General features: G+C 46.2%; 2 protein-coding genes across 2 annotated transcripts in view; both read right to left on the minus strand.

Moving 5' to 3' along the window:
• gabbr1b (gamma-aminobutyric acid (GABA) B receptor, 1b) overlaps nt 1-1,716 on the minus strand; it is a 102,223-nt gene extending 100,507 nt beyond the window's left edge. Inside the window, exon 1 of the mRNA XM_062529994.1 lies at nt 1,463-1,716. The gene's annotated coding sequence lies outside the window, so the exon portion shown is untranslated. The remainder of the gene's footprint in view (nt 1-1,462) is intronic.
• Nucleotides 1,717-7,795: 6,079 nt separating this feature from the next.
• sh3bp5lb (SH3-binding domain protein 5-like, b) lies at nt 7,796-13,370 on the minus strand. The gene is made up of 6 exons (XM_062528977.1): nt 12,646-13,370; nt 12,306-12,368; nt 11,810-11,938; nt 11,278-11,439; nt 10,183-10,356; nt 7,796-8,455 (listed from the first exon to the last, which is right to left on the minus strand). The coding sequence occupies exons 1-6, from the start codon at nt 12,898-12,900 to the stop codon at nt 7,796-7,798; spliced, it is 1,443 nt and encodes a 480-aa protein (XP_062384961.1). The 5' UTR covers nt 12,901-13,370.
• Between the last annotated feature and the right edge of the window lie 50 nt (nt 13,371-13,420).

Consider the following 13,420-nt stretch of genomic DNA (forward strand, 5'->3'; position numbering starts at 1 on the left):
CACACACACACACACACACACACACACACACACACACACACACAAACACACACTTGTGCATCTAACTCTGCCCCACAGGCAAGATATATGGTGGCGAGATAATGCAGCCAGTCACATGAACACACACACACACTATGATCATGTGACCACTCTGGCACATACACAGCACTCTTGTGCCACTCATGGAGAGCGCTACTTTTCAGAAATACTGCTAGTGTTGGTGTGAGACCATTTTCTCTCTTTTCTGTTTATCTATTTGTGTCTAGTGTGTGTGTGTGTCTTCATCAGGGCCACATACATAATGCACAGTCAGCACAGCATACAGACTCAGCGGAAAGCCATTACTTCTGATTGCCCTAATTAAGAGAGTTCGTTAGTAAGCTCACTCTTTTCTCCCTGGGGGTGTGGCTTGCTGATGAATAAACACGATGCATCACCACAGAGAAGCTAATTATCCACATGTACACCTGCAAAAACCGCATACACACTTCAAAAACAACCTCCGTGCATACATCACACACACTTCTACGTACACACATCTATCACCCACAAATCATGCTCATAGACCCATGAAGTGTGATTTCCGTGAAAAACTACGCCATAAATACAAAGATGCATGCATCCACAAACTTCCAGAGATATTAAGACTATATACACACAAAAATACCTCACACGCTCCTCTATACCTTCAATACTAGCTACTTCCAATAATATAAAAGCACAATAACCTTAACAACTCATAAGCATTCTCATGTGTGTCTCTCATGCACAGATTGACTTGCCACATGGTTCTCCCGGCATTGGTATAGTGTGGACGGTTTCAGCACCCTGGACAGGGGCACACGGACTCGTAGCGGGAATCCAGGCTCCACAGGGGACTCCCCGGGTAGATTAAAGAGCAGGTCCGGGTATTATCACTAGAGCCTCTGCACACCGCGGGCTTTCGCATGTTTGCATGAAGCTAGGTGGGTGGGAGGGTGGGGACCACTGACATCTGTTAATGAGGAAGACTGGCCGCCTAGCGCGGTATGACATCCTCTCCGGTCTCTCACGGTCGCACATTCCTGCTCCTTCCGTCGCCCCTTCATCGATCAATAGGCTGTGACAGAGCTGTCCTGTGGCGGGAGGAGTGCCAAGACAGGAAGGCACGGGGCTCCAACTGACTATGCCATCCGTGGACTAGATGCGTGTAAACGCTAAGGTGCAGAAACATCCTAGTCCACATCCAACACACACAAACACACAGCTTGCGCGCGGCACATCACGCAGGGCTACACTCACACACGCAGCACGAGCCCACCAGAGCACACAGAGTTCCACTCACACACACTGAGAGCATGAGAGAGTCGGTGATGGACAACAGGACTTCAGACAGGTAACACACACACACACACACACACACACACACACACACACACACACACACACACACACACACACACACACACACACACACACTTACCGCGCTGCTCGGGCTCTCCGCGGGACGCCACTCAGTAGAGGTCCTCTTCAGTGGAGAGGCTGGTGTATGTGTGTACGTGAACGTGTACTCGCGTGCGTGTGACCACAACAAGGATCTATGTTTAAATTGCTTGCAGATATTATTAATGTCGAGATCCGACAATCTTCATGTGTAATAAAATTATTAATATTGCGTGATAATGGTCGCGTGCCTATTTATAAATATCAAAAGATTGTTCTGGAAACCAAACGTATAATCGAAACCGCGACTCAATAGGCCAATAACAGTCATAAGATTATAGCCGAACAGACAAAGTTGTGCAATTTTTATATGCTGAGAATACAGTTGTGCCTCGGTCAATGTATTGCTCGATCGAAAATCACTGCTATCACATTTACAACATGGAGCTCGCGGGGAAACGAAAAGCGTCTCCAAGTTGCATTTCATCGGTCGCTGTCAGTGAAAAGCCTAAAACACACATTCTACCAGCAGCTCACGATTATACTCACACACTCCAAACGCCCATGAAAATCCCATTTCCCAATGGCTACGACTAGCAACGAAAAATAAATAACAACTCTCGGTAGCGGTGCTTTGATAATACTGTGCTTAATGCTAATAATTCGTACAGTCCACTTGTGCTATATTTTTGAACCCTGAAGCATAGAAAAATGCAACATAAATGTTGTCAGATAATGGTACGATTAAAAATACACAGCATCTACACACGGACGACGACAACGACAAACGGTACACCTCCCTCTCCCTTCCTTCCTTCCTTCTAGCTCTCCCATCAGTCCCTCACTCACTCACGACGTCACAGGGGCGAGACGCAACGTTAACTCTTCCACAGCGCTCTCGCCCGAGCTCGCTCTCATCTGCAGTAGCCTGGTCTCGCTTACGATACAATCCACGAGGACGCCGACGAGAGAATGGTGGGAATTAGAGTGCTGATTGGCTGCCGGAGAGACAGATGGTGCGCGCATATCCTAGATAAATAGTACAGACCACCACCCCCGCCCACCCCTCTGCCGCTCGGATGGCTTGCTGAGCGCAACCAATGGAAACCAGTTTTTTCTCTTTTCTCCCCTCTTGTGTGTTGTCAGGTTGATGTATGTACTCACGCTTCGAGTGTAGCCTAATATACTTATTTCTGCTGCGACCTGACGCTGTTGTCGCTTCTCGTTGAAATTCCATTAGAGGGGAGACAAGGATCACCGCTGCCGGACTTCTGTTGTCACTGCGGGATTATCCCTTTTATTATTCATTATTTCAGCGGTTTGCGTGCAAAAGCCATCCATGGTAAGCGGCACACAGAATCCCATCACTGCAGGCTTTGCAGGGGAAGCGAGTGGATGAGTCATGCTGGCTGAAACGGAGTTCAGGCCAAAGGCAGGGGAGTGAGCCACTGCGCATGGAAATGAATGGATACATTTCACGGAGGTTGACAGCCACAAGGAAATGAATATTTGAAAATCAACCCTTCAATTAGATGAGCAAACGGCCCATAGAAGGGATTATAAAATAAATACAGCCACACAATGAAAGTACTAAAGTACAATCCATCAAGTAGGCCTATTACATCACCATACCCAACGTCAGTTTCTAATTTTTTTCCATGACAAAACTTATACTTGCCTATCGTGGCCTGCCATAATATGCAACATCAACAGCCACCATTCTTGTAATGAAAAATATGTAGTAGGCCTAGCCTATTTCCCCTGAAGGCAAGTTAATTTTCTGGGAAAATAGTGTGCCGGTCACAGGGCCTTGAAGGACCCCTAGAGATTCAATCTGACTCTGCAGACATTTGTTATGTTCAAGTTTTTTGTCATGTTCATGTTCAACTTCCAGCCATTTCCATAATGGTGAGAGTAACATTCCTCAAGAACAAACAGATGACAAGTAGATATTACTTCTGCGTAGAGCTGAAATGTAATGATCCACAATACATGACTATACATTTACTATTTTCAAACTTATTGCCAAACTTTTTGTTTGAATGAATATTTTAAATCGTGGATTCATTATGGTATAATTACTGTATAATGATTATGAAAGTGTAAGTAGGCCTATTTGGAACATTTATTTTTTGCACTATATAAAAGCATACCATGAATATTACACCTCTACATTTTCAAACATTTTCAGAAAAAAATGTGGTGTTTTCCCAGCTCTACATCCATTCGGATGACTGTTTTGACAAATATCTCCTGCCCTGTGGGAGAGGGCCTGTGTACTCAGTTCTGTATGTATGAGGAAGTGTGTGGGTGCAATCCATTTGTATGAGAGCAGATAAGACAGATTTTCATCTGGTATTTCTAAGTAATTGTGTCAGGTTGTTCTCCATATGCGGTCTGTCGGTGGCGCGCTTGAACAGACATCCTTCTCATGACTCTCGCTGAGTGAAGACTCCCTCTCAGCTGCTACTGATATCTCAATCCGTGTGGCGCCGAACAACAGATCTAACAGCATGTTCATGGCACTTGAGCTGTCAGCTCTGCTGGGGCTGACCAAGCGTGCCCGAAGCCGTTTGGACTGGCTGACTGACTGGCTGACTGGCCTGGGGTCATTAGTATTGTTGCCAGTGTAGCAATTGTTACAATGGACACCTGTAGATGCTATGATGGCCGACTATCTGTATCTCTACCTCCACCTGTCATATTGGTTGCAAATCTATTTCTTTTTGTATTAGCCTTTCATCTGGCAGTCAAGATGTGTTATTGTTATTAGACTCAGAAACAGCATGCTGGCCTCATGTTTCACTGTCATGTAGACCTACTTATCCAAAAATGTGCATATGCATAGTAATTACAACTATTAAATTAATCTTTATGATGATAAGAAAACCAGCTGCTAATGCACAGTCCTTAAATCTCTCAAACAAGAAGGGGAAAAAAAAAAATTCTTGACGTAACCTCTGCAGTGCTCTTCTCTCCTCTCATGTTGTCTCGAAGCCCGCTGGGTAATCTGGTTTATCCCCATTTCCCTGCTCTGCTGCATATTCACTCACATCAATCACCAAAACAGGCCTGGGCTGTCAGCGCTGCTGACGGCACGCCTCCGTCACAGGAGGGGCCCCCGCTGCACAGAGAGCACAGGATGAGAGGAACGCCACCGAGCCCTCGGCCTTGGACAGCGTACGTGTGTGTGTTCAGAAGCCTGGACCAGGCATGAGGCGGCACACTAAACATGTCCACTTATTTCGTCCGTCTCTTGTCTCCTTCTGTTACGCCCTCCACAGAACATACGATAATCACACAGCAAGAAATCACTATCCGAGGTGGAAAATTGCTGTCTGCAACTGAACAAAAGCCCGTCAAGTCCCTCCATCTCTCTCTGTTCAGTCTGGCTGCCTGTCAGGCTCCTCTCCTCTCTACCTCTCTCTTCCTCTGGCTTTTATTAACTGCCCATCACTGGCCTTGGATGTAATCACTGTCTATCAACACTTACTCTCCTTAGCGCCATTGTTCAATTCTGCTGCAGTTCACACATCTTTTTTTCTCCACCTATTCCCTCTGCCCTCAATCATCTCCTGGTCTCTCTCATACTGTACCCCCCCTCCTGCCTTCAGGGCTTACATTGAGGTCTATATCTTTATTTAAATAGCTGAGGCCAGGTGGGAAGTCTCCCTTTCCTCGGCCTCTTTTCGCCGATGACCAGTCTGATAGTCTTTACCTCCTCTCGCCACCCTCTCTGTCCCTCCTAATTGAATCTGTCTCTCACTTGCCGTCGCCGAGCAGCGTATCTCTCACCTCATCCAGTCCGGTTCTCCGAAAAAGACTTCATCCATCACACTCTTCCCCATCCGCCAGCACCCCGACCCGGCCCCTGACCCGCTCCTCTCTCTGGCTGAAATTGCTATCGTAATCTCCACCCTGATGTTCCATCGCTGCTCCTTACACCCACGCTGCTGCTTAGTCGTCATTATTTGCTCCCGTGTGTGTGTGTGTGTGTGTGTGTGTGTACGTAGGCGTGTTCCTTGCCCTCATACAAGAAGTCTGCAAGACAAAGTCTCGAGCATTTGTTTCCCTGCAGACCGTTACAAGCCTTGCTCCATTAACCACCGTCCTGGGGAACCTGCCTGGTAGTTTTTTCTCATTGCCGTTAAACAAACGTGTGGGGAAAGGATAACCCGTGAGGCCAGAGTGGGGTTGTTCAATAAAAGTTTTAATCATCTGTTATTCAATAAATTACATCCTTAATAAGTTACCGGTCAGTCAGCATTGTTCAGCGTTATGATACATCACCTGCACGGCCAACACACAGATAGGTATGTACAGCAGGGGCGTATGTACAGAACACTGGGGCAGAGGCAAGCAGTATGCACAACTGGGGGGGGGGCTGTCGAGTGTGAGGCGGTTAGTAATATAGACAGTAGGAGGGTTGCTAGGATGTGTTCAGTGTGAGAAGGCTATTGGGATCACGAGGGGGGGGTGACGATGCAGACAGTCGGAAAAGGGCAGCAGAGTGCACAGACACAAGGAGCCACTGAAGCAGATGGGAGGACATGAGGTGGGAGGATCAGGCTAATCCCGCATCAGGAATTAAGGGCCACTTCTCCAGCGGGTTTAAGACAGCCAAACCGCTGATCTAAAAGACGAGTCAGTCACAGCGGCCAGTGACCTAACAAGCAGCTCTTGTCAAAAGCGTCAAAGTCAAGATAATCACTGCAGAGAGAGAAGAGGAGAGTGTGCGTACTATGGTACTTCATCAGTTAATAAGACTTGTGGTAAGACAGCCATCACAAGCCAGCCACAACTAGACCATTAACCTCAGGCCAGAGTCACTGTGGCACTCGAAGGAAGAGAAGAACTGGTGATTGGTTGCTAATGAGGATGGAGTGAGGATGAAGGAGGGGAGGAGAGGTGGTAAAGAGAGATGACCAGAGAGTGGACGAAGAGAGCAGTGAGACGGACATAAAGTCGGGATAAAAAAAAGGGGGATAAGAGGGGTCCAGCTCGCGCCTCCTAGACAGTAAAACATTCGGTGTCCACGAAAAACGACAAATCGTCTCCTCTCTCTCTCTCTGACTCCAGCAGAGTACACAGAATAAACACAGACAAAAAAAAAGAATAAATCAAAGAACCCGCTCACGTCCGACCAAAAACAGCACATTAACGTCAGTAGTCTCGGGGCTCCAGCGAGATGATTCAGGACTGCTGGGATTACTGCGTAGGCAGCAGAACCATGACATCATCCGTCTCTGGCAGATCTTTTGATCATCGGCATCTTACGGCTATAGAGAGTGTGTGTGTGTGCGCGTGTTTATGTATTTGTGTTTATGAAACGAGTGCGTGTGCACAGCATCCAGTCAAGTAGAATTGTGTCAGCATCATGCACACTGCCAAAAAAAAACAAAAAACACACACGCCCAAGTGTATGTGTGTGTGTGTGTGTGTCAGTCAGTGTTCGCCTGGGCGTGTGTTTAAATCAGACAAGCCTCGCAAGAGTCACCTTCAGTCTTCCTGCATAAAGTGCTGCATTAGTGTTGCAGTGAGAAGACACTGGAACAGGGGAGAGGACTGGCGGGGTTGGTGGGCTTGACGCTGCTCTTCCTATGAGCGGCTTCGGGATGCGCGATGGTGTCTGTTTCCAATGATGGGACGATCACAGCGACCTTTTAGAGCAACCTGACCTTTCTGCTGTATTCTTTTCCGCCTTCCTGTCTGCGAGAAAGCGCCTCCTCCCCCCACCCTTCTCAAACACTGATATTGGTGTGGAATATGAAACTGGCTCGGAGAGGAAGGACTTCAAATCCCTCAGGGATTCACATTCCTCTCACATCTTAAAGTGCGTTTTTTAATAGGCGTCTAATAGGCATGTGTGTGTGACTGTGTGTGTGTGTGTGTGTGTGTGTGTGTGTGTGATCCAGTGGTGAGGGGTTAAGAGAATCTTGTCAGTGGGGATCTGTTTCTATTCATATGATCATGCTGCACCTCTGTCCATACAGATACGGTTGACTCACACACACACAGCTTTGTTCAGATTTGATGGTAAAAATGAGGGTTTATGTGGAGAGTGTGTGTGTTCATCAGCATGCAAGTGAGCAGCGTTGAGCAGAGAGCTGAGGATAAAATCACTTCCTCCACTAGGAAGTGGCAGATACTGGCTACTGTTCTTCAAAACGAGTTGTGTGAGCGGATGTGTATTTTGTTTGGTAGTAGTATCGACACATCTGTTTGTGTGGGATGTGTGAATCCTTGTGGTCTGATGCTCCTGTGGTGTGTTTGTGAGTGTGTTTGTGAGTGTGAGAGTGCGAGTGTGTGTTTGTGTGTGTGTGTGTGTGTGAGAGAGAGAGTGTGTTGTTCTGTGTGTGCCTGTGCTGTGTTCTTACAGGCTTACGCTCCTGTGGTGTTGCTTGACAAAACTCTGCTGCCTCTCAGCTCCGACTGGCCCCCGCTCCACCCCCGGCCCCCGCCCCACCGCCAGCCCCCCCTCCTTGGCCACGGGCCTCTCCTCCTTCGCCGCCGCCCCCCTCTCCTTCTCCCTCTCCCTCTGCCTCTCCCTCTCCATCTCCATCATGGCTCTCTCCCTCTCCAGGTCTTCCCCCAGCAGGCTCCCCACGTCGCTCAGCTCGCCCAGGTGCTCCACGCTGTCGCACTTCTCCAGGTCGGACGCGATGGTCTGCAGGCTGATGACGGACATGGAGTCCGAGCCCGCCTTCTCCTGCTGGCCCCAGCCGCTCTCGCGGTGCCGCTCCACCCACTGGCGGGTCTTCTCCGAGTCGGCCCACTCGCTGTTGGTCAGGCCCGCGCCGACGACGCCGCCGTAGGCGCCGGCCTGGACCACCACTTCCTCCTTCTCCGACTCGGCGCCGACCGGAGAGCTGCGGCCCTGGCAGCTGCGGACGTTCTGCCGGGCGGCGCGCACGCGGCCCCTCTGGGCGTGGATCTGCTCGCTGATCTGCTCCAGGTTGCGCAGCGCCACCGAGTAGCGGGTCTTGACCTTGGCCACGCGCTCCTCCAGCTGCACCACCTTGGACTTGTGCTCCTACAACAGAGTGTGTCCGTACACGGGCACACACACACACACACACACACACACATGCAAATACATCAGGTACAGTGAGACAGAGTAGCATCAAATCTATCTACGTAAACTGCGAGACACCAAAAGTGTTAATGAGCAATCTTCACATGATCATGCGCTATGAGCATTTAGATTTAGATTCAGCATTCTGTGATGACAAAGCAGATTCACAAAATGTCTCAAAATAATCTACAATGTAAATCATTATTTGAAGGACGATCTCAAGATCAAAACATCATTATTTGGATGTGAGGTTAGACATGTTAAAAACTCCATGCTTTTATTCATCTTCTCCATTTCCTTCTCAAAGCGGAGAACCTCTGCAACCTGAGGATGTTCTGATACAACTGTTTTTATAATATGAGACCTGGTCTTCGGTTTTCCGTTCTATCTCCATCAAGCTAGTCGCTGTTGTTGAATTAAATTGAAATGCAACTTTCGTTACAATGAAATCCCACTAAATATTAGGGCTGGGAAACATAAGATAAGATAATTTGGCCATGATAATAATATCAAAATTCAGAAATTCTGCAATACTTGCAAAAGATTAATCTACGATACGATAGATAACGATATCTGTGTAAATAAAGAAGAAAAAAGGCAAAAAAGCTGGAATTATGTATTTATTCACTGCATTTAAAAACGGATTTGAAACAGTGTAAAAAGTGCTTTTAGCTTAGTTTTAGCTTAATGCCTCTTAAAAATCTAAATATTTTTTTAAATTTGCAAAAATATAGTTCTCAATAAATCAGATTTCCTTTTTAAAATGCATATTTCAGTGTTCAAGTGTAGACATGTTTAGGTATATGTTTAAGCATGAATTTAATAAATATATAGTTAAGTAGTATAATTATTAAATATATCAATATTTGGTGGCAGTGTATTGATAACGTATCGCAAAAATAATTATATATTGTCCCACCATCCCTACTAAATATAATATTGACAACAAACAACAAACAAAATCTGCCACACATTCATTTCTAAATTTTGATGTTTACAGTTTAAGCTCATGTATTCTTCTAACCAATCAGAGGGGCATGTCTGAGTCCTGGACAAAACTGCACACTATCCCCTGGTTGTATTGATTAGTAATCTGCTGTTTAACCAGCTGGCAACACTTTTAAAAGTCAACATGCCAGAGAACAGTAGAGGGTGACTTACCTTACTAATCACCCAACTGATATGAAAAATAAAAAATAGTAAATATGTATTCAGACTCTATATGATCATGATAACAGTTTGTTATGCATGCCTTACCACAAAACAACAGAAAGACAAAAGTATTTCATTTCAAACTATTTAATTTGCTTACTTTAATAACCATCACTTGTCCAACTTCATTGTTTGACTACATTTTCTCATCTTCAGTATGCAGTTAAGACAACATAGAATACAATTGGGCCATACGTGTGTGTGTGTGTGTGTGTGTTGTGTGTGTGTGTGTGTGTGTGTGTGTGTGTGTGTGTGTGTATGTGTGTGTGTGTGTGTGTGTGTGTGTGTGTGTGTGTGTGTGTGTGTGTGTGTGTGTGTGTGTGTGTGTGTGTGTGTATGTGTATGTGTGTGTGTGTGTGTGTGTGTGTGTGTGTGTGTGTGTGTGTGTGTGTGTGTGTGTGTGTGTGTATGTGTGTGTGTGTGTGTGTGTGTGTGTGTGTGTGTGTGTGTGTGTGTGTGTGTGTGTGTCTCACCTCTAGGATGTGGTTGAACTGGGCCTTGAGCTCAAAGTAGGGTTTGGACTTGACGATGACCCTCTTCAGGGCCTTCTGGAGCGTCTGCACGCGCTGCTCGGCCTCCTGGCACAGCTGGGTGACGCGCTGGTGCTCGCGCTCGCTCCGCAGCCGCTCCTCCTCCGCCTCGTTCACCTGCCGGCGCCATAGAAACCGCTAAACATCGCCGCTCATCGGAAAACACCCCTCCCACCGCTGCACACACACAGTCCCTCAGAGGCTACTAGAGACTCCAGCTAAAACTAATCACATAAAACCCCCCTGCACAAGAGACCGTAGAGGGAACGAGGGTACGAGTAAACATTTTAAAAGGCCCTATATGAATTTTCTAAGTTGTATTAAACAAATACAGCATCACAATTCTAGACACAACAACAACACGCGTAGACATGGGCTACCATTGCATACTATTGTGCTCTATGACTGTGCAGTTATTGTCAGTTATTGCCTTGGGGAAGTAGGGCATCCTGATTTGAACCATTCACTCTCCAGTTTTTCATCGCTATTTTTGTTGCTTCCTTCTACATAAAATGTGGCAGGCATGACAAATTTCATCTAATAAAAAGTCAAAGAAAAACACCCTAAAACGGTTTCATCATGTTAAAAAAAACAAAAAACATACATATTCAAAAATCACAATTTGTCTGTACAGGCCTGTAATACTTTCATCTGTTGGTTGCTTCATAATAAGTAGCTTTAATGAAGTTGGTTGTATTGTAGACTGAATACAACAGCCTTGTGAGACCAATCATATCTTTCGATCTGTGATAACATTGTGTTCCACCAATACCAACAGAGTGGTAGAACAGGTTTAGCAACAACCTCATAAAAGTCCCTTATCTACCCTTCGATACCTAGAGGTGACACTAAACTAGATACACACTGACATGTGTGGAGAGGATTGACAATTTTGTATAACACTGACACAAGCTTTAAATAGTGAGCTAAGTGGAGTGAGCAGATTCTCTGTTAGTTGACTGGGGTAGACTAGTACTCTGGTTCTCCCTCTTGTTTGTGTGTGTGTGTGTGTGTGTGTGTGTGTGTGTGTGTGTGTACCTTGGAAGTAGCATGATTGAGCATCTCCTGCCAGGTGGGATCCAGGGTGTTTTTATCGGCTAAGAGACCCTGCTCTGCCACATACACCATCTCTCGCGCCGCCGTGTGCATCGAGACCGCCCGCTCATAGCGCAGAGCGGCCTTCTGGGTCTCCTGCTGTGCCTGAGGACAACACGCAACCAATCACTACACAGCCAGGCATTGCATGGCTAAGCACAGTTCACCTCAAAACACGACCATCAATCACAGTGGCATGACACACAAAACAACAGATTAAAACCCATTTCCCATTAACGGTGTTTGTAGATACTGTACGTATACTCGCATACAATGAAAATGAGAAAATGTAAAATGGATAGTTGGGTGCCATGCCATACTGAGTAATGAGGAAACAGGGCGAGTGTGATTACAAAAATGGGGACTACATGAGAATACACTGAGGAGACAGACGTAAAACACACACACACACACACACACACACACACACACACACACACACACACACACTGTACACACACACACACACACACACCTCTTTAGCAAGCCTGCGAGCCTCATAGTATGGCCTGGCCTTCTCGATACAGGTCCCCAGCTGTGAGCCCTGAGCATTGAGCTTCCTAGCTGAGTCTGTCAGGATCCGTCTGTAGCTGGACCGTGCTTCCTGATTGAATGAGCAAACCACATAGCTATGACGAAGGGGGTGGTACAGACAGAAAATGAAACAAAAAGGAGTGAAAAGATCCATTCCAACAAAATATCTCAAAGTGGTACATTCTGAAGCAATTACCCCTCATTTTGCAGCAGCTCTAACAATATTCATTTCCAGCATACAGATGAACCATCATTATGATGTTATTTCCATTTTAACACCCTCTTATTCCCCTCCAAACACACTAGTACCCAGTAGACGTCTCCAACCTGACCTCGTTTGACACCATTGATCAAATAGACCTACTAATCAGATTGGAATATGAAAAACATCAAGTTACCCCGCTTGACATCTCTGTTCAAATACTGTTCTTACTCACATCCAATTGCAGCTCCAGTCGATTAATCTCATCACTGGCCTGGTTTAGATGCTCCAGCTCTTCCTGCAGCGACGAAAAGGCCCACCAGTATAACAAACATTTCAACACCTCAGCACAGTAACGTTAGCTGCTGCTGACGATCTGTGCATCAACAATTAATCATACAAATATCACATCGCGAAAACCACTGGGTGGTTGTCACATTAAATGCGTCACTTTCCATACTGTAACTTTAAACCAACGGAATGTACAGTACAGAATACCACTGTATTACCATTGTTCTTGGTTGGAAAGCTTACATTGTTACTAGATATCGTTTACTAGATGTTGGTTATCTCACCTGGATTCTTGGATCCAGTTCTTCCTCATACTTCTCTGTTTCCTCCTCCATAGACTTCTCTTTTTCAGGAGCACTGCTAACCGCACAGTCACCCTCCACTTCATCGCCATTTTTCTCGTTCCCCCCATCTCCACCTCTGTCTTTCAGGTCTTCGTCCCTTTCCCCTGCCTCCTCACCCGGGGTCTCCTCTCTCCAGTCCGCCGACTCGGTCACTCTAGAACCCGGTGGATTCTCACGCAAGCTCCCTGCTTCCATATGAGGCCTTGACGTCGAGCAGGTTGCTCAGTCAAATAGAACACTAACAAATGTATTACAGACGGATATTTAAAATAAGGCATCTAAAATATTTTGGCATCACTCTGACATCTTAAGACATTACAGATTCTTCAGCAGGTGAGACGAAACAACGTAGACATTTTACTTAAGGCGTTTGTTGTTAGCAGGTATCCAGTTAGCCAGATGCTAGCGAAAATGAAAACAGCAGCATTAGTTTCACGGTGGACTGAAGGTTCGTATAGTTTATCGCCTACCCAAAAGAAGTGACGTTCAAATTAAACGAAAGAAAACTAATTCTTAAATAAAATCTTGAAACAATGTATTGCGCATGGGTGGGTTTGTCATGGAATGTCTTCGGAGATGGTAGGTCCCCCACCCTTCCCAGCTCCATCCACCAGCTGTCTCTCCACAGCTGGGCTGACAGGTTCACGTTTCCCAAGAACCACCAAAAGGCGGTCTGACGAATGAAAACAATGCAATCACAGGAATCTACAAACAG

The sequence above is a fragment of the Sardina pilchardus genome, chromosome 24 (assembly GCF_963854185.1).
Source record: "Sardina pilchardus chromosome 24, fSarPil1.1, whole genome shotgun sequence".
NCBI classification, from domain to species: Eukaryota; Metazoa; Chordata; class Actinopteri; order Clupeiformes; family Clupeidae; genus Sardina; species Sardina pilchardus.